Source organism: Mesoplodon bidens, assembly GCF_964165515.1.
Source record: "Mesoplodon bidens genome assembly, chromosome: 15".
NCBI lineage: Eukaryota > Metazoa > Chordata > Mammalia > Artiodactyla > Ziphiidae > Mesoplodon > Mesoplodon bidens.
Window position 1 is genome coordinate 45830144 of NC_138171.1, and position 25171 is coordinate 45855314.

Consider the following 25171-nt stretch of genomic DNA (forward strand, 5'->3'; position numbering starts at 1 on the left):
CTAGCCAGTTGCCACATAGATGCTGGTAAACTTCCTACAATGCACAGGACAGCCCCCCACAACTATCTGCCAAACATTTACCATCTGGAATTTCAGGGTCATCTGTAAGCTTTTGGGAGCCTTCACCCCTTGCAATCAGCAGAGACCTGATATATACCCCGGCCTATGAGATGGTCTACCCAAAGCTGAATTCAAAGTACCACTGGAAATTTAAGTCCTATTATTAGATCCAGAGACATCAAAGGCAAAGAAATGCCACATAAGACAGAGCTTACTTTTGGAAGCTGGGTTAAATTCCAGCACTACGAGGGTGTCTGGGCCCTGGGGAGGGCGTCCGTCTGTCTCCTGGTCCTCGGAAACATGCTTCTGCACGGAGTCCCCACTGGGAAGAGGGGAGTCATCTCTAGGATGGCCCACCAGCACCTGGTCCTCAGGCTCCGGCTCAGAGAGTACATCTTCTTCGATAGAGTCATACTCATCACTGGAACCATCTTCTTCTTTCCTTTGTAGGTTGACAATAAGTTCCAGGCTTTTTCTCAGCTCCTGCCAAAAGTCAAGAAGAGAAGTGAAAAATGAAATATGTTCCTTTGAGGAAAAACTCTTTTGAAAATAGATCATTAGAATCAAAGAACTATTCCCGTGAAACTAACATTTACCAAAACCATCTCAACCCATGTGTTATCCTCACTTTGAGGATGAGAAAACAAAGGGGCAGGGGCAAATAAGAAACTCTCCTCTGGATGGAGCAGAGTGTAGTTTTATAGTATTAATTGTGGTTTTCTGTAGCTGTTTGCAAATTTTTTCATATGTCTTCTGTCTCTAAGAGACTGTAGATTTACAATCTTAAGACCAAGCATTAAGCTATACTTACAGTGATCAAAAAATTTATCACTGAAGCCAGGATAGTTTGAATTTATTTATTTATGGCTGCATTGGGTCTTCGTTTCTGAGCGCAGGCTTTTCTCTAGTCATGGAAAGCGGAGAGCAGGGGCTACTCTTTGTTGTGATGTGCGGGCTTCTCATTGCAATGGCTTCTCTTGTTGCGGAGCATGGGCTCTAAGCACGCGGGCTCCAGTAGTTGTGGCTCATGGGCTCAGCAGTTGTGGCTCACGGGCTCTAGAGCACAGGCTCAGTAGTTGTGGCACATGGGCTTAGCTGCTCCACAGCATGTGGGATCTTCCCAGACCAGGGCTCGAACCCGTGTCCCCTGCATTGGCAGGAGGATTCTTAACCACTGCACCACCAGGGAAGTCCCCAGGATACTTTGGAAGGGGAATAAAGGCACTACTACATTTACACTGGGACGAAAGTGTACACTGGACTGTCTGGGGAACCCAGTATATCTGGTTAGCCTAGCTAGGCTATCCCTGTAGCCCTTGTAGTAACTAACATAGTTGTGAGAGCGTGAGAAGCAATCAAGTTTACAATTGACCATAAACTTAATAGTTGCGTGGTAGGCTGAATAATGATTCCCCAAAGATGTCCAAGTCCTTATTCCTGGACCCACTGAATTAGTGAGGGCTCATGTACAAGTGAGAAGCACCACATAGAAAACTTTGATCATCTTAGAGAAATCATCCTAAAAAGCCCAATGATAGAAATACGGACATCAAAGGTGCTGCTGGTGAGGGCTCAGGAAATAAGGAACATGTTATTGGGAACTAGAGGACAGAAAATCCTGTTATGTGGCAGCAGAATCTTAGCCAAACTGTGTCCTATAGTTATACTGTAAGAGGAACTTGTAAAGGATGAACTTGGATATTTAGCTCAAGAGAGTTCCAAGCAAAGTGTTAAAGATACAGTCTGGTTCCTTCTTGCTGCTTAGAGTAAAATGCTAGAGGAAAGGGACAGACTGAGAGAACTGTTAAGTAAAAAGAACTGGGAGGTGATGATTTGGGAAGCTTTCAGCCTACTGCAAAAGATGCTAAAAAAAAAAAAAAAAAAAAAAGCATGAAAAAGCCAGGAAAGCGTGCTCTGGAGAAAAAAACGAAGGGTGTGGCTCAACAACCTTTTGCCAAAACCTTAGAAGGATCTACAGTTTAGAGCAGCAGTCCCCAAACCCCGGTCCATGGACCAGTACCAGTCCACGGCCTGTTAGGTGAGGTGAGCAGTGGGCCGGCCAGCGAAGCTTCATCTGCCACTCCCCATCGCTCACATTACTGCCTGAACCATCACCCCACCCCGTCTGTGGAAAAACTGTCTTCCATGAAACCGGTCCCTGGTGCCAAAAAGGTTGGGGACCACTGGTTTAGAGTATTCAATCACACTGAGGGCTCTTTGAAGAGATTAGACATGTGACTCATGAATCCCCTTAGACATCTCAGCAGAAGCCAGGAAAAGAGATGGGATTATCCAGGAAAGATTTGTGGAGGAGCCTCTTGTCTAATGGAGTGAATCCTAGAGACATACAGAGGAGACGCACATGGTTTTTGAGACTGTTATACCAGCAGAAACACTGCCAGCTTGGACTCAGTGGGAGAGGGAAAGGACAAAATTAAAGAAAGCTGACAGGTTCCCAGAATTCTACAGGCAGGAAACAGGTTAATGAAATTACGTAGGTGCAAACACATGCTACCCTTCATGAAAGAGGAAGAATGACTCCCAGGGTGAAGCCATGGGCCCAGAGGGTGGAATCCTGAGCCACAGTGAATTATTCCTGTGCCTTGAAACCTAATGGAGTTTGCCCAGTTGGATTTCAAAATTGCTTGGGTTTGGTGGCTCCTTTTTCCCTTTAATTTTCTGTCTATTGTAATGGGAATGTCTATAACTGTTATCCTGTGCCTGACCCACCACTGTACTTGGGAGCAGATAACTTGCTTTCTAGTTTTAAAAGTTCCCAGAGGGAGAGAAATTTTGCCTTAAGATGAGTAATACCCATAGACTCACCCCTAGCTAATTTAGATATAGATAATGAGCTTTGGGAGTTTTGAGCAGATGAGACTTAAATGATATTTTGCACTTACGTTGCTACTGTAATGGGTTGAGACTTTTGGGAAACTTGGGATGGGATGGAAGTATTTTGCATGTGAGGTGGACATGAATCTTTGGGGGCCCGAGAGCAGACTGTTGTGGACCCCAAAGATGTCCATGTTCTAATCACCTTGGATGGTGAATATTACATGGCAAAGGGACCTTGCAGATACGATTAACGATCTTGGGATGGGGGATATTATCTTGGATATCTAGAGGGGCCTATGTAATCACAAGGGTCCTTCCAAGGAGGCAGGAAGATCAGCCTCAGAAAGATAAGATATAAGGGTGGAAGCAGAGGTTAGGGAGGAGAGAAGATGCTACCCTGCTGGTCTTGAAGGAGGAAAGGGCACAAGCCAAGGAATGTAGGTGGCCTCTAGAAGTTGGAAAAGGCAAGGAAACGGATCCTCCTCTAGAGCCTCTAGAAGGAACATAGGTCTGCTGACATCTTGATTTTAGACCAATGAAACTGAATTTGGATTTCTGAGCTCCAGAACTGTAAGATAAACCACTAAGTTTGTGGTAAGTTGTCATGGCAGCAATAAGAAACTTTTTTGGGGTTTTTTTAGACATGCCTCACAGCTTGTGGGATCTTAGTTCCCTGACCAGGGATTGAACCCAGACCCCTGGCAGTGGAAGCACTGAGTCTTAACCATTGGACCACCAGGGAATTCCCCAGGAAACTAATATAGCTATCAATCTTTTATAGCTCTCTCCCTCCCACCCTGCCCAACATCAAGTGTCCGTGATATTTATTGAGCAAATAGAACACTGCCTGGCACATAGTAGATGCTTGACAAATACGTGCTGAATGACTCATTTATGTCAGTGACTGGGTAGAAGCTGTAAGCAGGGGTGGGGAGCACCCACCTGCCTTGGCAGTGGCATTAGTGATGTGACTCTTAGAAAGTTACTTAACTTCTCTGATCTGCATTTTGCCATCCATAAAAATGGGTTAACGAATCCCAACCTCACTGAATTGTTTTATTAAAGTAGTGGTGTGAACTGGGGATGATTTTGTCCCCCTCTCCAGGGGACATTTGGCAGTTATTTGGAGATGTTTTTGGTCAGAACTGGGGGAAAGGAGCGCTAGCGGCATCTGGTAGGTGGAGGCCAGGGATGCTGCTAAACATCCTAGAATGTACAGGACAGTTCCCACAACAAAGAATTATCTGGGCAAATGTCAATAGTGGTGTGAGTGAAAAACCCTACATTAAAGTGAGCACGTATTCACCAATGGCATTTCAAAAGATAATAGCAAGGTCTTCTAGTTGAGTGTATTGACATGATCCATGCAACCTTCACGGAAGCCAGACTGAAGTCATGGCTCATGTCTTCAAAGTCTGACTGTGGTCGGCAGTTGGAGGGCGAACAGATTTACTGCTCCTCCGTGGTGAAACATGAGTTCCTGGGTGGCCTGCTGTTTAACAGCAACTGCAGTGACTCTAAAGCTAGTAATCCTCTACAGTGGAATAATGTTCTGTACTTTACAAAACATTTTCAACTCCCTCCCCCGTGTGATCCTCACAATGACCCTGCAAGATAGATGGGCGGAGTGCGACTTGCTTTGGTGATAACGTGAACTCTGGCCACAGCAAGATAAGCAATTGGTCCTGGTTCTTGGTCGACCCCACCCATCTCAGATGGGGTCATCTTCAGTTCTCTGTTCTGCAGGGGTGGAGGCAAGGCTAGGTGAGAAAATGGGGCAAACGCGGTATTCTCACCCAGTCACGGTGGGAAAAAATGGTAAAAGCAATGCCAGCTAAACTGGGAGACTCCCGGACGGGAGACTGCTGTGACTGTCCAGGAGATCTTGGTCAGTCCCAGGGCCCAGAATCTTCCCCACTGATGCCTAAGGCCTAGTGGAGCTACCACCCACTGCCAGTTCCAGGAAATAGCTGGATGGGGCATTAGGATTCTAGAACCCACAGTCAGCTGAGCAGGTTCCCTCCAGCCTCTTCATCACCTTCACCTTGTGGTAGCCCCATATTTTAAGTGACTGAATTTCTGGAGTCCCCACAAGTCAGAGGACTGAGGCCTAGAGCCTTTAAGCTGGTCTCACCTGTCACAATGATTAAGTGGCAGAGTCGTGACGTGTGCCCTCAGCCACAGCTCCCTGCTCCTTCTAGACTATCCAAGTGTAAAACAGACTCACTTTTGTGGTCCAGCCAATGGGGAAGAAGATGTGGCAACTATTATCATTCATTTATTCACACACGCAGGTGTGCTACAGGAGCTTCATTGAGGGCTGAGGTAATGGCAGGGAGTAAGATGGCGAAGCTTCGGGCTATCAGTGCACAAAGAAAAAGAATCAGAGGCATTTCAGATGTGGCCAGGACTGGGAAGGAAAGAGCCTGCCTGCATGATGGAACCACGAGTGAGTAGGCTGAGGGCAGCCCTGTTGAAAGCTGGTCAGGGAATGCTGGGTGATAAAGAAACGCCCAGTGAATGTCTGGGGCACAAGGTGTGTCAGGAGGAACAGCAGAGGCAAAAGCCTGGAGGCAGCAATGGCTGGAGGGCAGCGGGTACCAAACACACTGGGAGGAGAGGGCCGGGAGCAGGGAGGGGGTCACAGGGGCAGTGCCTTGTAGGCCTCAGAGCAGAGTCTGGATTTATGTACCATGAAGGGTCACGAAGGGTGCTAAGCAGAAATACAACATTATCTGATTTCTGTTTTTAAAGATCACTATGGCTCTTGGATACCAAGTGGATTTTGAGAGGCGGGGCCAGGATGGAAACAGGACAGACAGCAGACAGCTGCACCTGTGGTAGCAGGTAAAGAGGAAGGTGGAAGCAGAGGTGGGGAGAGGAGATGCATTTTGAGATGTATTTTGGAGGCCGAGATGACAGAAATGGCTGACTAGAAATTAACAATGTGCATACCCTTCACCCCAGCCCTTCTAGGAATTTACTCTTCGTTCTTAAGTATGCAAAGATCGTTGAGGCATCATTTATAAAAGAGAATGACCGGGCTTCCCTGGTGGCGCAGTGGTTGAGAGTCCGCCTGCCGATGCAGGGGACACGGGTTCGTGCCCCGGTCTGGGAAGATCCCACATGCCGCGGAGCGGTTGGGCCTGTGAGCCATGGCCGTTGGGCCTGCGCGTCCGGAGCCTGTGCTCCGCAACGGGAGAGGCCACAACAGTGAGAGGCCCGCATACAGCAAAAAAAAAAAAAAAAAAAAGAGAATGACCTGCATGTTCATTAGTAAGAGATGGGCTAAATTACTAATAGAGCAGGCGTTGACGGAGCCCCAGGCAGCCCTTACAGAGAATGAGGTAGGTCTCATGCACTTATTCAGAAAGACAGCAAGATATATGTTTAAGTAAAAAGAAGCATGTTGGAAAATGTACATATAGTATAAACCTGATTCTTTTAAAAATTATTATATTAGTATGTATACATACAGGCATACACAAAGTCTGGAAACATCAAACTCTTAACAATATTCTCTCTGGGGTGGCATTAAGGGGACTTTGTTTTCTGCTTTGTCTTACTTAATTTTTTATTATAAGCATGTTTTCAATTTTATAAATAGAAAAATATCAGGTATTTACATTTATGTTTAAATCCTTACTCCTGAAAATAAATAAATTCCATATAGGAGTGGTAGGAACAGTGGTGTGGAGGACCCTGAACGGCCAGTTGTCTGATAGTCACTGATCTCTAGCCCTGGAACACATCTTGTCCCCAAAAGAGGGATTCAGAAATGGGTGAGTTGCAGCGCTCGATGCTGGCAGATGATGGAGCAGCGTCTAACTTACTGTATCCACTCAAGTGGTCCAGATTTAAAAGTAACACGCCACCAATCTCAACAGGGAGAAATTCCGGTAATATAAATATAGCACCCATAAGTCCTTCTCAGAAAAAAAACCTCCAGAGGACAAAATCCAAACAATGAAAAGTAAAATCAAAATAAAGAACACAGGGCTTCCCTGGTGGCGCAGTGGTTGAGAGTCCGCCTGCCGATGCAGGGGACACGGGTTCGTGCCCCGGTCCGGGAAGATCCCACATGCCGCAGAGCGGCTGGGCCCGTGAGCCATGGCCGCTGAGCCTGCGCGTCCGGAGCCTGTGCTCCGCAACGGGAGAGGCCACAACAGTGAGAGGCCTGTGTACCGCCAAAAAAAAAAAAAGAACACAGACCAGGAGACCCTATGATAAAAGGTCTAATGGTGAACACTGAAGACGTTTAGAGACTAAAGAAATACAAGTGACCCTTGAACAACATGGGGATTGGGGCCCTGCCCCCCATGCAGTCGAAAATCCATGTAGTGCTATCTCTGCCTCAAAAGCAAAGGAATTGATAACTGGCTCACCGAAGGGCAGGAAGCTGAAGCAGTCTGGAGAGAAGGGGACTCAAACCCCAGTTCTTTTGATTTCGCATATTGTGATCTCTAACCGAACACAAACCTTTCCCCATACTTAAAGATCTGTAAAATGAAAATACAGGAACTATATTTATTGAAAAAAAACCCACGTACAAGTGGACCCATGCAGTTCAGACCCGTGTTACTTAAGGGTCACTGTATAGACAATTGTATGTTTCCGGATTATGGACCAAAATGTAATGTTCTAAACCTAAGCTCTTAGCTAAGCTCACAAAAACCAGAAGAGGGCAGGCAGTGTGGGTGCAACCTGGCCTCATTTTCCATAGCATATTAGTCAATTCATATCCATCTTAAATGGAAACAACAGGGTTTTAAAAAATGGCAACTCCAATCTCTTAATATTTTGTTCATAATTTATTAAATAGACGGGATGTTTTAAGAAATCTCTCTTGTGATAAATCTGAATTTCAATAATTCTGTTTCAATTTGGTTTTGCTTCTGGCAAATTAATGCAAATTTAAATGCCATAATTGTATTTACTATAAATATATAGTAAATATATATATAAAAGAAGCCTAGATTCTGCATTACTGCTATCTTGTTCACAGAGGAAAAGAATACATTTGCTTACACTGGGTGAGCACACTTTAAGAACCTAGGCCCTTATAATGCCCACGTGATCTAAAACCATCTGTTCCAGGGGCAAAGGGGAGATGAATTAAGTAGCCACATTCCCTCGAGAAAGCTGTTTAAATCCTTTCCACCTGGAAAGATGAGGACCTTGGGTTGGTCGCTTTGAAAGACAACCTGCTGATACTTCAAAGGGATACCCTGCTAGGGCATCTACCATTTGCTTTGAAGCTGTCATCCAGAAAAAGCTCTGTGAAAACTTACTTTATAGCTTTGCTTTAAAACCTTGTTATATGCAATTTCAATGCTCAGCCCTTAAAATGTTCAGTTCAAGCCCTTTCAACAGAAAGCCTTCTGCATGAAGGCCAGGCTGCAAATACCACAGGTGGGGAGCAGATGATGGGACTGTATACAAATTGGCCTTCTTGCTAGAGAGCCAGGGAGGAGGCGAGGGAAGGAAGGATGCTGGACCAGTGACTAAAACGCAGCCAAGGTTTCACGGTCAGTGGATTAGTGCCTTACATGCCTGATCTTCCTCTTTTCTGCTGGGCTAGGAAAAGAGCAAAACCAGGTCACCATAGCACATGAAATGTCTGCAACAATAGCAACCACAACTGTAATATCAACAATGGCAGCAGCTGCCGATTACAAAGCTTTTGCTACATATCAGGCACCAGGCTAACCCCTCTACACACCTCATCTCCCTGCAGCCTCCCACCACCCCTGTGTGTGGGTATCCTTATCTTATAGGTTCAGGGCACTTAAATGGCAGCCCCAGGTCATGTGGCTAGCAAGGGCAGAGCCAGGGTTTGGATGAAGGACTGTCTGACTCCAAAGTCCAGGTTTTTCAATCCGTGCCCACATTTATTCCCTGCCTGGCATCAATGCATTGGAAGCCAGTGGTCTCTAGAGCGAGATGAAAGTCAAGTGCTCTGTGATCACCCATTGGCTTACACGAAATTGATGACAACCGCCTGTAACAGCTTTTGACACAAAGCTGACATGAGGCCACTAAATGTGTTAAAGCATGTGTTCGGTGTCAGTGGATGAAGCATTAAACCTCTAACTCCACTTAGAAAAGGGAACAGCTTGGCCTAAGTTCTGGGTGTGGGTACCAGCCCGGCTCCAGCCGCCCTATGTCCCCAGGCAAGTCCCTGAGCCTCAAGCCCCCACGTCTCATGTGGGAAAATGTTCCCTGACAACCTGACAAGTTTGTGGAAGGGATGCAATGAGATAATAGCTATGAATTAGTGTTTCATGGTTGCTCTATCAGAGGTCTAGTTTTTACAGAAAAGTGAACACTAAGATGACAGTATCTTCTTTTCTATCTCTCAGACCCTATTGACACTGCCTACAAGAATATCAGGTGTTTAGCCCATGAAGCCACACTGGGTACTTTGAGCCCTCAAGAGGAAGCAGCAGTCTCTGCGGTAGAGGTCATGGACATGCCGCGAACCCCCAGTGATGTCCTCATCTGATTGGCAGTTTTATAAAAGTGGGATTTGCATGCACTGTTAGTTGCAATAATTTCCACCAACTCCTACTGCCTTATATGAGCCATTTTACATATATTAAACTGCCTGACCCAGAAATGCTTTTTACCCTGCAATGAGGGGTTAATTAACTAATCTGTCCTTCTTTCCATTCATTCATTCATTGTTGAATATATGTGTCCCCGTAAGCAGGTCTGACTGCTAAGTGCTAGGGACAGAGTGATGAATAAGACAGAGTCCCTGTTCTCATGGAATTTATAATCCGGCAACAAAGACAGCCATTCCATAAGAAACTACCAATATAACGAGCATCAAGAACCCACATCTGAGGCTTACCAGTCCACACCTCAAGCCTGGTGGCATCTAGATCACAAACTTCCCAGAATAAAGTGACTTGAGCTCTAACTATAGGGTCCATGCTGTGTATATTTTAAACCACATTTCCCTACATCTATTCTGATGGAACTATGGCTAGGAAAATATGAGTTTTATCCGAGCTTCAAGTACCTGTGTGATGTTTTTGGTTTTCTGCTACTTTCTTACTGCCCCCTTTCAACCTTGGATTTTCTTTCACTGATTTTCATTCAAAGCTAAATTTATTTATGAATCCCCCTAGAGTTCAGTCTCAAATGTCCATTATTATGAAGAAAAAAGCCATCTTTGTCTTAAGGAGTGGAGTGATATAAGAGGAAGAGCACAGACTCAGGAAGCAGAAGGGTACCATTTCCTGGCTATAAGGCCCTGGGCAAACCCTGTGCAATCAGTGTGCTGTGGCTGCCTCACCTGAGCCTGCCCAGAGCAGGGGTGGGAGGGTGGCCGAAAGATCAAGAGAAGGAAATCAGATAGGGATGGCAGGATAGAGACCAAACAACACAGAATGCTGCTGGATCACTAGAAATTTTGAGGAATTCTTGAAAGGCAAGAAAGCAGAGATCACATCTATGAAGCAGTAAAAGCAGAGGAAACTATGGACCAAAACAAGGGCAGTAAAATTTTCCATACAAGGAAGTGTGTGTGTGTGTGTGTGTGTGTGTGTGTGTGTGTGTGTGTGTGTGTGTGTGTGTGTGTGTGTGTGTGTGTGTGTGTGTGTGTGTGTGTGTGTGTGTGTGTGTGTGTGTGTGTGTGTGTGTGTGTGTGTGTGTGTGTGTGTGTGTGTATAGCTGAGTCCAGAGTCAAGGTGGAGTGAGAGGAAGCCCTGGGGCATTCACTGGGGGCTGCTTTTAGGGCTGCTGGCCCCTCCCCAGCTGTATTAAGTACACACAGGCTGATGTCTGGATGTGGGCAATGCTCTAGGAGGTCATTTTCCCCAAAGTAGACTAGGAGTTCCCATACCTGGAAGAGGAGCTAAGGCACACAGCCTCCAGGAGCATGCTGTGCCCCAACAAACATCAAGGTCAGGTTATATTAAATAGAACAGGCAGAAGAAGTAGGATTCTCAAATACAAAGATGAGCTGACAACCGAGAATGACCAAACATTTGGGAAAACCAGAACTCTGAAGAGTGGCACAAAATTTAATTAACAAAAGAACGAACACCCAATGAAAGCAAGTTAATAGAATAAGCAGAGGAAGACTTTAGAATCCTGAAAATGAATATCCCTGGAGAGATTTGAGAGGACATTTCATCCATGAAAAAGAAACAGCTAGAGATCTCAAGTTTTAATTTTATCATTAACATTTTGGAAAAGATAAACTAAGTACAGAAAGAGCTAAAAGGTGACAAATTAAATGTGCTAGAAATTCAAGCCAAACAATATCACATGGACACAGTATAAAAAGACAAAAAGAAAAATATGAAAGAAAAATTAAGAGACTTGAAGATCTGGGCCAACATTTGTCCAAGAGGAGCTCCAGAGGATAGAACAGAAACAATGGAAAATAATAACAACAACAATAATAAATGAACATTTTCCAATGCTAAAGAAAGACATAAGCCTTTAGACTGAAAAGGCCCACCTAGTGCTTTAAACAGGACAAAGAGAATGATACTGATATATTCATATGGATTAAACAAACAACCTGCCAGAAAACATCTTGACTCTATATGTACACAATGACAGATTTGAAATGTATAAAGCAAAAACAGAGAAATATAAGGGAACATTGATAAGTTCACAGAAATCACCCAGATTAAATAGACAAAAATTAATTAGGGCTCTATTGCAGTGGTTTGCTAATGAGCATAAGAATTTTCTGGGAGTCCTATTAAAAATGAAGATTCTGAGCACTCCATGCCCCCTGTAAACCTAGCTCTATATCTTTGAACAGGGTATGAGAATTTACATTTTTAATAAGAAGCCAAAGTGATTCTGATATAGGTGGTCTGGGACTATACTGGGACATACATAATTGCCTGGTTAAATAACATAATTAATAGCTTGCTTTAATAGATATACTGAGAACTTCATACCAAAAAGAGAATGATTATTCTTTCGAAATACCATAGAGCATTCATAAAAATTATCTGGTAGACCACAAAGTCTCAAAAACTTCCAAAACAACAGAAATCAAGCAGACCAATCTCTAACCATAATGTAGTAAAATTAGAAATTAACACAGAAAGATAGACAAAAACTCTCTACTTAGAACATTTGTAAAACTCTTCTAAATAAAGAGAAAAAAATCCCTAGAATCACAAACCAAAAGAAGTAAATGACAATGAAAACACTACATACATGCAAAATTTGTGAGATAAGGACAGAGCAGTATTCAGAGGGAAATTTATAGGCTTAAAACTGCTGTATTAGAAAACAAGGCTGAAAATAAGGGAATTAAGCATTTAAAGTAAGAAGCCAGGTTATGGGATGGGGGTGGGGGGAGAATCAAAGCAATAAATTAAACCAAAAAGTTTAGGGAAGGAATCAAGATAAAAGCAGAAATGAACTGAAATAGAACACAGTAAATGAATGAATGAATGAATGACAAAATAAATAAAGTATGCATGCTCAGTAGAACTGAAAGCTGGGCCTGGTGTGTCTGGGCGGTAGAGAGAGCTTTTCCTATTTTACTCAGTTTACTTCTTAATTGTTTGAATCTTTTCTAATGAGAAATCACTCATATATTAGATGTTACATAAAATGACAAAATAATGTGAAAATACCTAAGAAATTCTAAGTAGACTATAAATGCAAGAAATAAAAAAGATTATTTATTCTGGTATTGATTCAGAGATCATTTTAAATTTTCATTAAGATTGAAAAGGATGCTTTAGGAAGTCAAATACCATCCAGTATCTTCATTTACAGGGATGCTCTATTAGGTGAAAGAATTACATCTCTCAGTCCTGGACCTGTATTTTATGGGTATTTAGTGCTTGTTCAGCATCATTCCACACAAATCATTCATGCTCATAACTGAATTATTCCTGCTCAGCTGGCTTTGTGCTGTCTGACCTACCTGCTCAGGGACCTTCCTAATGCCGTTAGCCAGGTGGTCCTTTGGTCTGAGCTATCCAGCTGGGCATCTCTGGGTACATTCAGGATGCCATGACCCTGATGGTTCTGGGTACCAGAGGGGCTAACTCAAGTGTCACTGGAAAGGAAAAAACCTCTTCCTCTTCTCTTGTCAGGAGCTAACAAAGCTTTCATTGTCTAAATCAAAAGTTGCAAGCTGGTGGTCTGAAGACCAAATCTGGCCAGCAAGCACAATTTGTTTGGTTCATAGAAAATTGTGAATTAGTTACCAACATAAAAAAAAATGGGAGAAATCGAACACAAACAAGCCCAGATACTTGGCTTCTCTTAAAATTAGAAAGCCTGGCACCACTGGGCCCCTATGATGACAGTCAGCTGAGCTGTGTAGAGAGTGTTCCCTACATCCCCACTACTTTCTACCATGCCCTGACACCCAGGCCAAGTGCCATCCTTGGTACCGCCCCCCAGCCCCCCTCACTCATGTCACTTAAAATATTCATTTTAATTAGCACCCTCTGCCAGAAATCCCAATATTTCAGAATCCAAGCTATATCTCCCAAACTGACACTTCTACCCCAAGCAGCACAGAAATTCTTTGTCAGATTATGTGTCCTGATTCATAGTTTGGAAAATACTGTCATCATAATTATAACTTAGCGATGTGATAACTGAACTCAGCTATGTGTGGGCTGGCCAGGGTGCCTAATCAACCTCTCTGCCACGCTAGCTCATTGATTCAATCAATCAACTACCCAATTCACTTGCTTAACAAAGATTTGCAAACTAACTCTACGCCAGGCACTTTTCTAGGGACCAGAGATACTACGGCAGGCAAGAGACAGCACATGTCTCTGCCATCATGAAGCTTAGATCTGGGATGGGGGGGGAAGGGTGTTTCAAGCCCTAAATATGTAACTTGCAAACAGCCTCCAGAAATGGTCCTTGGATGAGTGGAGGGCTCCATGAACTACCATGTATCCTCTCTTCTTGTGGATTTTGCAATATGGGAACACCTATAAACTCCCCCTAGGATGTATGATTTCAGAGCTGACAGGCACAGGAAATAATCTATCCCTTTTTGTTGTAGGGAGGAAGTGGGGCTCCAAAAGAGTGTGACTTAGCCAAGTCCCCACAGAGTTTATAGAAGAGCTCAAACTACCCTCTCCAGACTTGCTGAGTCACAGTCACTGGTTCTTTTTCCTCCCTAAAACAGGAGCCACAAGCTCCCTACATCTTCAGAAAATGTAATGCCGTGTGAAACAGCAATGGGAGACACAGTGTCAGACAACAGGGAGAGGTGAGGACTAAGGCAGAGTGAAGGCTGCATGCTCAGAATAAAAGTTTTCTAATTCCAAATATTGGTTTGGCCAAAAAGTTTGTTCGGATTTTTTCCAGTTTGGCCAACCCCATAAAACAGCAACAATAATGATTATAGCACAACACCAGACCAGCCAATGAAACACACCCATGAGCTGAAGCTGGCCCTTGAGGTCACGGGTCCAAACCCTCCCCTTTGGATATACCCTCTTCCATTTATCACTACATTTCTACCCTTATCTTGAATTTAAGCACAACTTTTTCAAGTCGTAACTAATAAGAAATCCTCTCTTACATGCCGCTATTTTTTCTGAATTTTTTCCCTCAAATTTGAGACCTATTTTGAATGTGCGACGTATTTTGAATGTGACCGAAGTGAGAAAACCAAGTATGAAGAGTGCATATTCATTTTCTTAATATAATAATGCCTTAATAATATAAAATGAATTTTCTATTTATCTAAAATTCACCCCTTTAAATAGTCAAAAACCTAAATAAAATAATTTTAAATGAAAGTATTTCTAAAATAGATAAGATTTCCTTGTCTTCTTAAAAGAGTATGTATATTAAACATAATTTAGTCTTTTCTTAATACGAATGATCAATATTCTGGATAGAAATTGATCTATAATACAGGAGATATTGCCAGGAGCTCTTATGCTTTCATATCTTTCATTTATTAAGTGACATCCTCTCTTACCCGAGTTTCCAGAAGTACAGGATATGGTTTGAAGACAAGGGAAGAGCCCCCTCTCATCCCTTTCTGGCTTTTGTGAACCTCTGGATTTTTGTTGTTATTTTATTTTGCTTTTTACTTTACAGTTATCTTAATTTTATCTGACATATGAGATTCTGACTTCCAATTTTAACATTTCTTTCTTTTATAGTCCCCAAATCAAAGCCACAAAGTCCAAATGATCTCGAAAACTTTCCTTCCATTTAAGAGAGACTCTAATCTTCAGACCTTCTGATTCAGAATCCCCAGGAGTTCATCTGTTAAAAACTGTGCTACCTCCTGTAAACAACTCTCTTGGCATAAAAATTAGACCTAAAATATGCATTTAAAAAAATACCGTGGTGGGCTTCCCTGGTGGCACAGTGGTTGAGAGTCCGCCTGCCGATGCAGGGGACACGGGTTCGTGCCCTGGTGCGGGAAGATCCCACATGCCGCGGAGCGGCTAGGCCTGTGAGCCATGGCCGCTGAGCCTGCGCGTCCGGAGCCTGTGCTCCGCAACGGGAGAGGCCACAACAGTGAGAGGCCCGCGTACCACAAAAAAAAATAAAAATAAAAAAATAAAAAAATATATATATATATATCCTTAGTGATTCTTTTTGTTGTTGTTGTTATTTACTTTTCCCTTTTTTTTAAACATCTTTATTAGAGTATAATTTCTTTACAATGCTATGTTAGTTTCTGCTTTATAACAAAGTGAATCAGCTATACATATACATATATCCCCATATCTCCTCCCTTTTACGTCTCCCTCCCACCCTCCCTATCCTACCCCTCTAGATGGTCACAAAGCACCGAGCTGATTTCCCTGTGCTATTCGGCTGCTTCCCACTAGCTATCTATTTTACGTTTGGTAGTGTATATATGTCCATGCCACTCTCTCACTTCGTCCCAGCTTACCCTTCCCCCTCCCTGTGTCCTCAAGTCCATTCTCTACGTCTGCATCTTTATTTCTGTCCTGCCCCTAGGTTCTTCAGAACCATTTTTTTTAGATTCCATATATATGTGTTAGCATACGGTATTTGTTTTTCTCTTTCTGACTTACTTCCCTCTGTGTGACCGACTCTAGGTCCATCCACCTCACTACAAATAACTCAATTTCGTTTCTTTTTATGGCTGAGTAATATTCCATTGTATATATATGTGCCACATCTTCTTTATCCATTCATCTGTCGATGGACCTTAGTGATTCTTGTGTATATCAAATTTTAAGATCCATGGCTCTATCTTTTCCTTATAACGGTGATTCTCAAACATTGCTGCAAATTAGTCACATGGGGTGCTTAAACAGAGAAATCATGTCTGAGTCCAAATCCAGAATCAGAATCAAAACCTCTGGATGATATGACCTGGACATTTGTGTTTCTTTTATTTAGTTAGCTTTTTACTTTTGGTTTTGAGCTAACTGTAGACAATACAGAGCCATACCATGTACCCTTCATCCAGTCTCCCCCACGGTAACATCCCGTATAACAAGAGCACAATAGCACAGTCCAGAAACTGACATCAATACAATCCTACTAAGCTTTTTAAACTAGGTCTCCTTTTTTTTTTACTTTTTTCTATTTCTTCCTTTGCTGATGCTTAGCTCTACTGAAGGAGCTTATCTCCTCCTTAATGTACTGGCTTCTTAAAAACTTGGTTTGAAAAAATGTAAAACCCGTAGAAAATTTATCAGCATAGTATAATAGAAGGGTATAATGAATGCCCAAATACCCATCACCTATATTCACCAATTCTTCACCAATGCTCAGAAACCTGAGAACAGGGACCTTTTCTTACATAACCACAATATAATTACCGAACTCAGGAAATATAACATCAGTACAGTATTATTTTCTGATATAATATGATTTTCAAATTTCATTAATTTCTCCAAACCATCCTTAAATTTAGAGCAATCCCCCCAACCTCCCAGGATCTCACATCGCATAACTGTGGTATCTCTTTAGCCCCCTTTAATCTGGAACAGCCTTTCTCTGTCTCTTATGCAACTGACATTTCTGAAGACTCCCGGCCAGTTGTTTTGTAGGCTGTCCCTCAATTTGGCTTTGTCTGGTTGTTTCCTCATTGGACTTCACTTTTGAAAAACATTTTTCATCAATGTTCCCAGCTTGGGGTTCACTGGAGAAATATTTGTCAGAGGAGAGGTCTTCTCCAGGTTGTTTAAAACAGTTAAGCAGAACCGATGGATGGCCACCTCTGAACACCTTCCTCCTAGGCAGAACATCAATGATACTCATAACAGACCCTGCCCAAAAAACAGCTCAGCGCAATTCCCGGCCTGTGATTGTTAATTTCATGGAACAAGGAGTCCTGGGGTCTGGGCTTCCAGTCTGGGCTTCTCTGAGGCCTTGGTGAGCAACATCATTTCTCATCCCTCAGTTTCCTCAAACTATAAAATGAGAATGAAAATTCCTAGCAAGTAACTTGCAGGGTTAATGAATGCAGTGACGGATGTCATACACTGCACACAGTGCTAGGTACTGAGTAAGTGCTCATTTAATGTGAGCTTTTTCTATCTGGTATTAAGTCAAGCCTCTTGTGTGTTGTTTGAAATCTTCTGGTGGGTAGGCCAGAGGTTTTTTGTTAACATCCAATCCTGTTGTGATCTGTGTTGTTTTCCCAGGTGTAAATGGAGACTCTCTCGTGGAGTCTATCTTATGGCCCAGCTGCTTGGTGTGGAGAAGACCCTGGCCCCTGACAGTTAGGATGTGAAAGTCCATCTTACCATTACATCCTGAATAGTTAAGAGGATCCTTTCTCTGTCTATAGCGCTTGGAGGGTTGGGGCATCCATGTACATTCAGAAGGGAGAAATTAAAACCACAGGGCATGGTGCTGATGGGAGATTTGGTATCCTAGGGGCAAGCAGAGAGAACTGGGTGTAGTAAAAGAAACTTACATCCCTGGAGATGTATGGGGTCCTCTTTCTCTCTCTTGGTCTCTATGCCTCCCTAAGTCATTCTCGCTCTAAAAGCTCATCTGATCAAACTCATCCCTGCTTTACCAACACCATTGCAGGAACACAGTTGGTAAGTGGACCAGGATTCAAACTCTGGCCACCAACAACCTAAACAGTGTTCAGAGCCACTGGGTTCAGATGGCTGAGTGAGTACTGGTGTGGTAAGATGGCCCTGGCATGTTGTTGACTAAAAACAGTGGAGCTATCAAATAGCCTGGATAGTATAATCCCACTTATGTGGAAAGAACAATAAAAGATCAAGAAAAGGGACTTCCCTGGTGGTGCAGTGGTTAAGAATCGGCCTGCCAATGCAGGGGACATGGGTTCGAGCCCTGGTCCGGGAAGATCCCACATGCTGTGGAGCAACTAAGCTTGTGCGCCACAACTACTGAGCCTGCGCTCTAGAGCTTGCAAGCCACAACTGCTGAGCCCGCTCACCTACAGCCCGTGCTCTGCAAGAGAAGCCACCGCAATGAGAAGCCCGCGTACGACGAAGAGTAGCCCCCGCTCACCGCAACTAGAGAAAGCCTGTGCACAGCAACGAAGATCCAATGCGGCCAAAAATAAATAAACAAACAAATAAAATTTTTTTAAAAGGCACTCGCTCAAAGGTTATTTATATGGTAATCTGAAACAGCAGAAGTTCCCAAGCAATAGAACTGCCCTAAAAAACGATCCCTTGGGCTTCCATGGTGGCGCAGTGGTTGAGAGTCCGCCTGCCGATGCAGGGGACGCGGGTCCATGCCCCGGTCCAGGAAGATCCCACATACCGCGGAGCTGCTGGGCCCGTGAGCCATGGCCTCTGAGCCTGCGCGTCCGGAGCCTGTGCTCCCCAACGGGAGAGGCCACGACCGTGAGAAGCCCGCGTACCGCAAAAAAAAAAAACACCCAAAATGATCCCTCCTTTTTTAAGTCTCACCATTGAAATTAATGAAGGGTGGCTGAAGGGATTTGCTGAAGAGCCCTGCCGGGGACAAAGTGGGGCGGGCTGGTCCACTGAGGGATGCTCCACCAATGATGGCACAGCCCCATAATCTACATTGTACCGACAGGTGGGTGAGCCGTCATGGACCACAGCAGAGTCCACATGTGGCAGCCCTGCTGGTGGCACACGGGTTAAGACAGGTTTTTAGTTGTTATATGTGTCAGCAAGTAACAATGACTTCAAAACACTGAATTGTAATTGTGGCCAAATATCCAGTTCACGCCACTCCAGGATCTACACAATGGAAAGAAAAACTCAGAGAAGGTATTCCAGAAGATGCTGGAGTGGGCCAGTCTTCTTCCCATCACCTGTCATGCTCTCAGGGATGGATAAGATAACGCAGAAAATACCACTCATTGGGAACAGGCCAGGACTGGAACATTCCAGATCAACTCTCTCATCTTGGATATAATTAATATATACTTTCAAGGAACAGAATGAATATATGCAATTTTTAGTCTGGATGGTAATATACCCACCTATTCACAGCACTAATCTCTGGGGCAGTGGGATTAGGAGAGGACTTTTATTTTCTTTGTTATCATTTGAATTTTTAACATTGATCACGCATTGTCAGGAAAAAAAAGGATACCTTAATAATAGAAAAAAAAATGTGTACTTTCATTCCTGGTCCTTAAATGGAGCCGAAAGCATTTAAATGGAGCCTTATTATCCATTGTAACACATACCCCAAGGCAAGCCAACATAACCCAGAGCTGGCACTTAGGCAGAACTCTCTGGAAAGAAAGAGGTGTCCTCCTTTCCCTGGAGTTGTTAAGCTACAATGGCTTACAAAACCCTATGATGACTTCTCCTCTGACTCAAAGGAGAATCCCTCACCTTTAGCGCAGCCCTCAAAGCCCGGTGCCATCTAAGCCTTGGCTACGTCTCTGGCCTCACCGCCTCTTCCTTGTCCCCTTGCTCACTCACCTCCAGCCACACTGGCCTCCCTGCTGTCCTCCCTCCTCGGGGCCTCTGCACCTGTTGCTCCCTGTGTGTGGAAGCTCTTCTCTATCTACTCATTCCCTGGCTTCCTTGAGGCCCCTGCTCACACAGCACCTCATCAAGGGTAAGCCCCGTCCTCCCATATCACATGGCAGCCTCCGCCCACATTCTCTAGCCCCTTACTCTGCCCTAGTTCTCTTACAAGCCCCATCACCTGCTGGCATATTATGTACTTGTCTGTTTTAGCTTCAGCGTCTAGATGGTGCCGGGACATGGTGGGGACTGTGGTACATGCAGCACACACTTGTCTAAGGGGACAGGTACCCTCCAGCTCCACTCGCGGCTGTCATTTAAGAATGTAATTCCTAAATCTTTCGACTTTTCAAGAGAAACCCCCAATTCAGATCTTGACATGAACTCCCCTGATTCTTAAATGTCAGCTGTAATTCACATCTTTTAAAAAGGCACAGTCAATGGGGGGTGAAGGCCAACAGAACACGCCTGCATATGCTGGTCTGTGAACTCAGAGCGCCAAGAAATTGAAGTTCACTAAGGATCTGATGGAAGGCGAAAAGGCTGGTGTGTTTCAACAGTGAAGGTCAGATGAAAAGTACACATGCGGACAGCAATTCCTTTTGCTCCATTTCAGACTGCACTTGCAAACAGTGGGAGGGGGGCTGAGTATATGTAGCCAGGCATTATTTTTCTTTCTCTGTTCAGATTGCATCTCTTAAGGCTTCTGCCTTTGCCGAAAACTGGCATGGCCATTTCACTCTTTCACTTAGCAGGAAAATAACTCTAAGGGGAAACTGACTGTGAAGGCTTACGGAGTGCCGCCTCAAGATGGGGAGAAAAAGGGAAGGAAGAAATACAATCAGGCACTCACGGTGGAGAAAATTAAGTGCGGGTGAGCAGGGAGATGCTGATTCAGAGCACGCTCACACAGGAATGCTAATGGAGCTTAATAGCTTGTGAGGGACAGGCTGCGTGGTGTTGCAGGGAGCTTGGAAGCTTGCAAAAGAAGGAATACTGTATACGTTCAATTAACAGGGGGTACCAAATGGCCAGAGGAGAGGACGAGCATGCCTCTTGCTTGAAGGGCATGCACGCGTTCTGAGACAGGGGACGGGGCTAGGGTTGCAACAGACTGAACTTGGCTTCAAACCAGCCTCCCTAAGGGAAGCTGAGGGCTGTTTGCACAGACTGATCCTGAGCAGAAAACCTTTTGGTTGATTCAAAAGCGTGTGTGTGTGTGTGTGCGTGTGTGTGTCTGTCTGTCTGTCTGTGTCGTGTGGGAGGTGCGTGTTGAGGGCAATAAAGACCACGATTTTGCCTACTGTAAAAATCCCATTTCTATGGACTGTTTTTAAGGACTGTTTTTAAGTCTTTGGGTCCTTCCATAGAAAAGGACTTTTTTTTTCCAGGAAGACAAAAATTTGCAATTAACTTTAACTTTCAGATTTTTTGCAGCCGGAATGTGAAACAAAGTGATCCCCTGCTCCTTAAATCGTCCTTCCTTTACAAGCAAAGAAGGAAACACCAACATGCAATGGTGATCAGAGGAATGTTTCCTGGATGACATTCCCATCTCCTTTTTGAGTCATTTTCATTTCAGAAAAGCAGGTTTTTGGTACAGAAGGCACATGCGGAAGGAAGTCTGTCGTCCTGCTGAGGCTCTGGAATCCGCAGCCCGGGTCCATGGCTGAACAATCTCATTCTGGCAAATGGGGCAGGACGGGCTTAGCGAATTGCCTCTGCCTCCTCTAAAAGTTAGCTTGTATATAACCATGGAGATAATTTACGCACTCACTCTAATTATAAAAGCGATGCCCTTGAAATAAAATTCAACTCTCCGTCCCTACCCGTGCCTGGTCTGCCCCTCTGCCCCACCAACCTCATCGCCTTCTAACTCCCCTTGGCTCACATCATGTCCACATCATGCACCCTTGAACAAGCCCAGCCTCAGGTCACCCGTGCTCGCTGTTCCCTCTGCCTGGAATGCTTTTCCCATTGCTGGCTCCAAAGCCGGCTCCTTCTTATCCATCAAGTTTCAGCGGAAACGTCATACCCGAGAGAGGCGTTCCTTCCCTCTCTCCCATGCTGTCTGATCTCCTGGCTGTCCCATCTCCCCTTTCTGTTTTTTTTTTCCTAGAACATATCAATACCTGAAATCGCATTATTTATTTCTTGGTTTTATTCTTTATTGTCTGTCTCTCCCTTGGGAACATGAGTTGTTAAGAATAGGCCCCTTGGGGCTTCCCTGGTGGCACAGTGGTTGAGAGTCCGCCTGCCAATGCAGGGGACACGGGTTCGTGCCCCGGTCCGGGAAGATCCCACATGCCGCGGAGCGGCTGGGCCCGTGAGCCATGGCCGCTGAGCCTGCACGTCCAGAGCCTGTGCTCCGCAATGGGAGAGGCCACGACAGTGAGAGGCCCACATACCGAAAAAAAAAAAAAAAAAAAAGAATAGGCCCCTTGTCAGTTTTGTTCATTTCTGCATCTCTGGTGCCTAGGACAGAGCCTGATGCTCAAAAGTAGGGACCCAACAAATGCTTGTTGAATGGGAGACTGGGGTTGAATGGGAGACTGTTGCAATTCCAAGGGTTTCAGAAATGAAATGACAATTTGAGGAAGGGGAGTGAAACACCCCATGGTCACCCCTGTGAGTTGCAACACGGCCAGGGACTCTGAGCTACAGCTACACAGGGCCTCTGGGTGTTTCCATGTGTGGTTTCTGGTGCCGTGGCAGGAGGGGGAGGGGGCGCAGATATTCAAAATATTTAACAACAGGTTTAGGCATATAGGTGTGGACAGGCTGAGTATCAGCTCGGCTTACCTACCCTTACCTCCCTGGCCCTCACACTCTTACCCACCTTTTAGGAACCAGGTAAATGTCACTCCCTCCAGGAAGCCTTCCTAGATACTCTCCCTCCTGGTCCCGCTATGCCCTGCCCCACCTGTCAGCTCCCTCTTGTGGTAAAGGGATTATACGCTTTTGCCTCTTTTGGGTCAGACACCAGCCTTGCTGACCTTTGGACACTGGATCCCTCCCTAGCAGAGCGTCTAGCACAAGATTTGTCTACTTGTTAAAGTGCTAAATAAATGCGAGAGTGAAGGAAGGCAAGGGCTCGCAAAGGAATGAATAAGTAACTGTTAGAAAGCGCCCCCGCGAGCCACTATAGCCCCGAGCTGAGGCCGGTCCTACCTGTGGACGATCCCCAGAAGCATCCTCTGCCTTGACAGTCACACCCCCACGTGCCTCACAATCTTCAGAACAGTCCAGAGGAGGCTCGATGTAGAGCCGCGGGCCAGCTTCCGTTCTGATCTGCACAGATTTCTATACACAGAAAGTCAGACTGTTTCAGATACGGTGAAACGAACCTCTTGTTTCCTCCGAGGGGCAAGCACTGTAGGGGTTCGCTGCACATGACAGCAGCCAGGTCAGGGTGCACCTGGCCCAGCATCATCCCGGGAAGCCCAGCTGGGTGGGTCACGCCACTTCCACTCAAGTCTTTACTGGTTCTTACCGCCCACAGTGTGTTCAGTAGAGTTTTTCAGTAATTTTTTTGGTTTGAAATAACTTATCGGTAGAATTTTAGTGGGTGTTAAACTTCCCCAAATGGGCTTTGTGATATAAATAAGTTTAGGAAAGCCCGGGTTTTGGGCCAGGACTTCTCAGGGCCTTTAATGGCCCCCTCACCCCCTCCTCCACACACATTGTGGATTTCCTAAAACAGAATACAGATGGAACATACTCCAAACTTTTGGGGCCATGGAAACCGTGTGGTGGGACTTCTTCCTCCTAGCACTCCCTGGATCATTCTTTAGTATACCCATCCTTTGGCCTGGTGTGGCAGCCCACAGGCCATCCCTGGAATGTCCGTTTCCCCTTTCTCTCTTGTACTGAGTCTCCAGATGTGCAAGTGATGCTCCCAGCATCCCCTGCGGCTGGGAGGGAGCAGGTGAACACGTTCTGGCCCGTGATGTGTGTGGGTGGGGGAGAGGGGCGTGTACATCTTTGACGTTGTGCCCGGAAAGGGAAGGGGAGAGCCCCCCCTTGCCCTGCCCCCCTTCCTGACGACTGGAACGAGGAGGTGGCAGCAAGCTGCTGAGGACTGTGGGGAGGGGGCGACAGCTGGAGGATGCTGGAGTGACAAAAGAGGTTGTGCTGGGGTTCCTCCGTGAACTCTCGGAGCAAGGTGACTGCCCACCACTAACCTGTGTCAGAGACATCAACTTTCATGTTGTTTAAGCCAATATTTGGATCTCCTTGCTTTAGGAGCCAGACCTGTACCCTAAATGGTGTATACCTGGCATGTGAAGGTCTCTACAACACGGCCCCAACCAATCTTTCCCGCACTGATTCCCACACATACATTCACACACCTGACACCTGGGCCAAGCAAAATTGCTTCCTGTACGCCAAATATCTGCAGCTTTGTCAGCCCAGCATCCATTCCCCAGCCTGCAGGAAAGGTCTCCATCATTTTCCTCCAGGCCCCATTTCCCTCCCCGACTCAGTCCACATGTGGCCCAAGGGAGGGTGGGAATGTGACTCAGGCCTGGCCAATCAGCCCATTCCATCCTTCACAATACGCCTGGCCAGCGGTTCAGAGACAGGAATGGACCTATGGCAGCCAATGACAGTAGCTCCAGGACTCCTGCTACAGCTGTCGGAGGAGGTGCTCTCTTCCTACAGGGGTGCTAAGCTGCAGGGAGGCACCCCAGGAGCTTCTGGGGACCACTGTGCCCCTTCCACAGAGATAAAGAGAGCTGAAAGAGTGAAGCAGAGTCCTGGTGGATTTGTTCAGAACCCCTGGATCCAGCCATGCCTGAAGGAAGACATCGCTGAAGCTTCCTCTCTTTTGCTTAAGCCAATGCGAATAGCGTTTATGTTGTTTGTGACACAGTCCTGACTCTCGCCTAAGCCCCAAACTCTCCCACCTCTATGCCTTTGCTCATGCTGTTCTCCCAACCTTAAGGCCATTCTTTCAAATCTTCTCCATGTATCCAAGTCCTATCTAAACTTTGGAGACACTTCCTGACCGCCCAATAGCTATCCATGGCCCTCTCCATCCTGACTTAATGGAACCCCGATTCTATCGAGTTGGCATTGTGCCCCTTTAAGATGGTCATGTCGCTGGAGGCCCTTGCAGCTGGGAAGGCGTATGAGGCAGATGTGAGTGGCTGGAGGAGCCACTGAGGAAGCCACTATTTCCCTGTTAATCAAGACTCACTCAGGGGGGCTTCCCTGGTGGCGCAGTGGTTAAGAATCCACCTGCCAATGCAGGGGACACGGGTTCGAGCCCTGGTCTGGGAAGATCCCACATGCCATGGAGCAACTAGGCCCGTGTGCCATAACTACTGAGCCTGTGTTCTAGAGCCCACGAGCCACAA

General features: G+C 45.3%; 1 protein-coding gene across 3 annotated transcripts in view; it reads right to left on the minus strand.

Annotated features, from left to right (window-relative positions):
• KATNIP (katanin interacting protein) overlaps positions 1-25171 on the minus strand; it is a 195069-nt gene that overhangs the window by 101719 nt on the left and 68179 nt on the right. For all 3 annotated transcript variants that reach the window (XM_081256320.1, XM_081256319.1, XM_081256321.1), the window contains exons 6-7: positions 22980-23111; positions 276-543 (exon numbers count right to left, since the gene is read on the minus strand). In XM_081256320.1, the coding sequence (XP_081112446.1) occupies positions 276-543; positions 22980-23111 (400 nt within the window). The remainder of the gene's footprint in view (positions 1-275; positions 544-22979; positions 23112-25171) is intronic.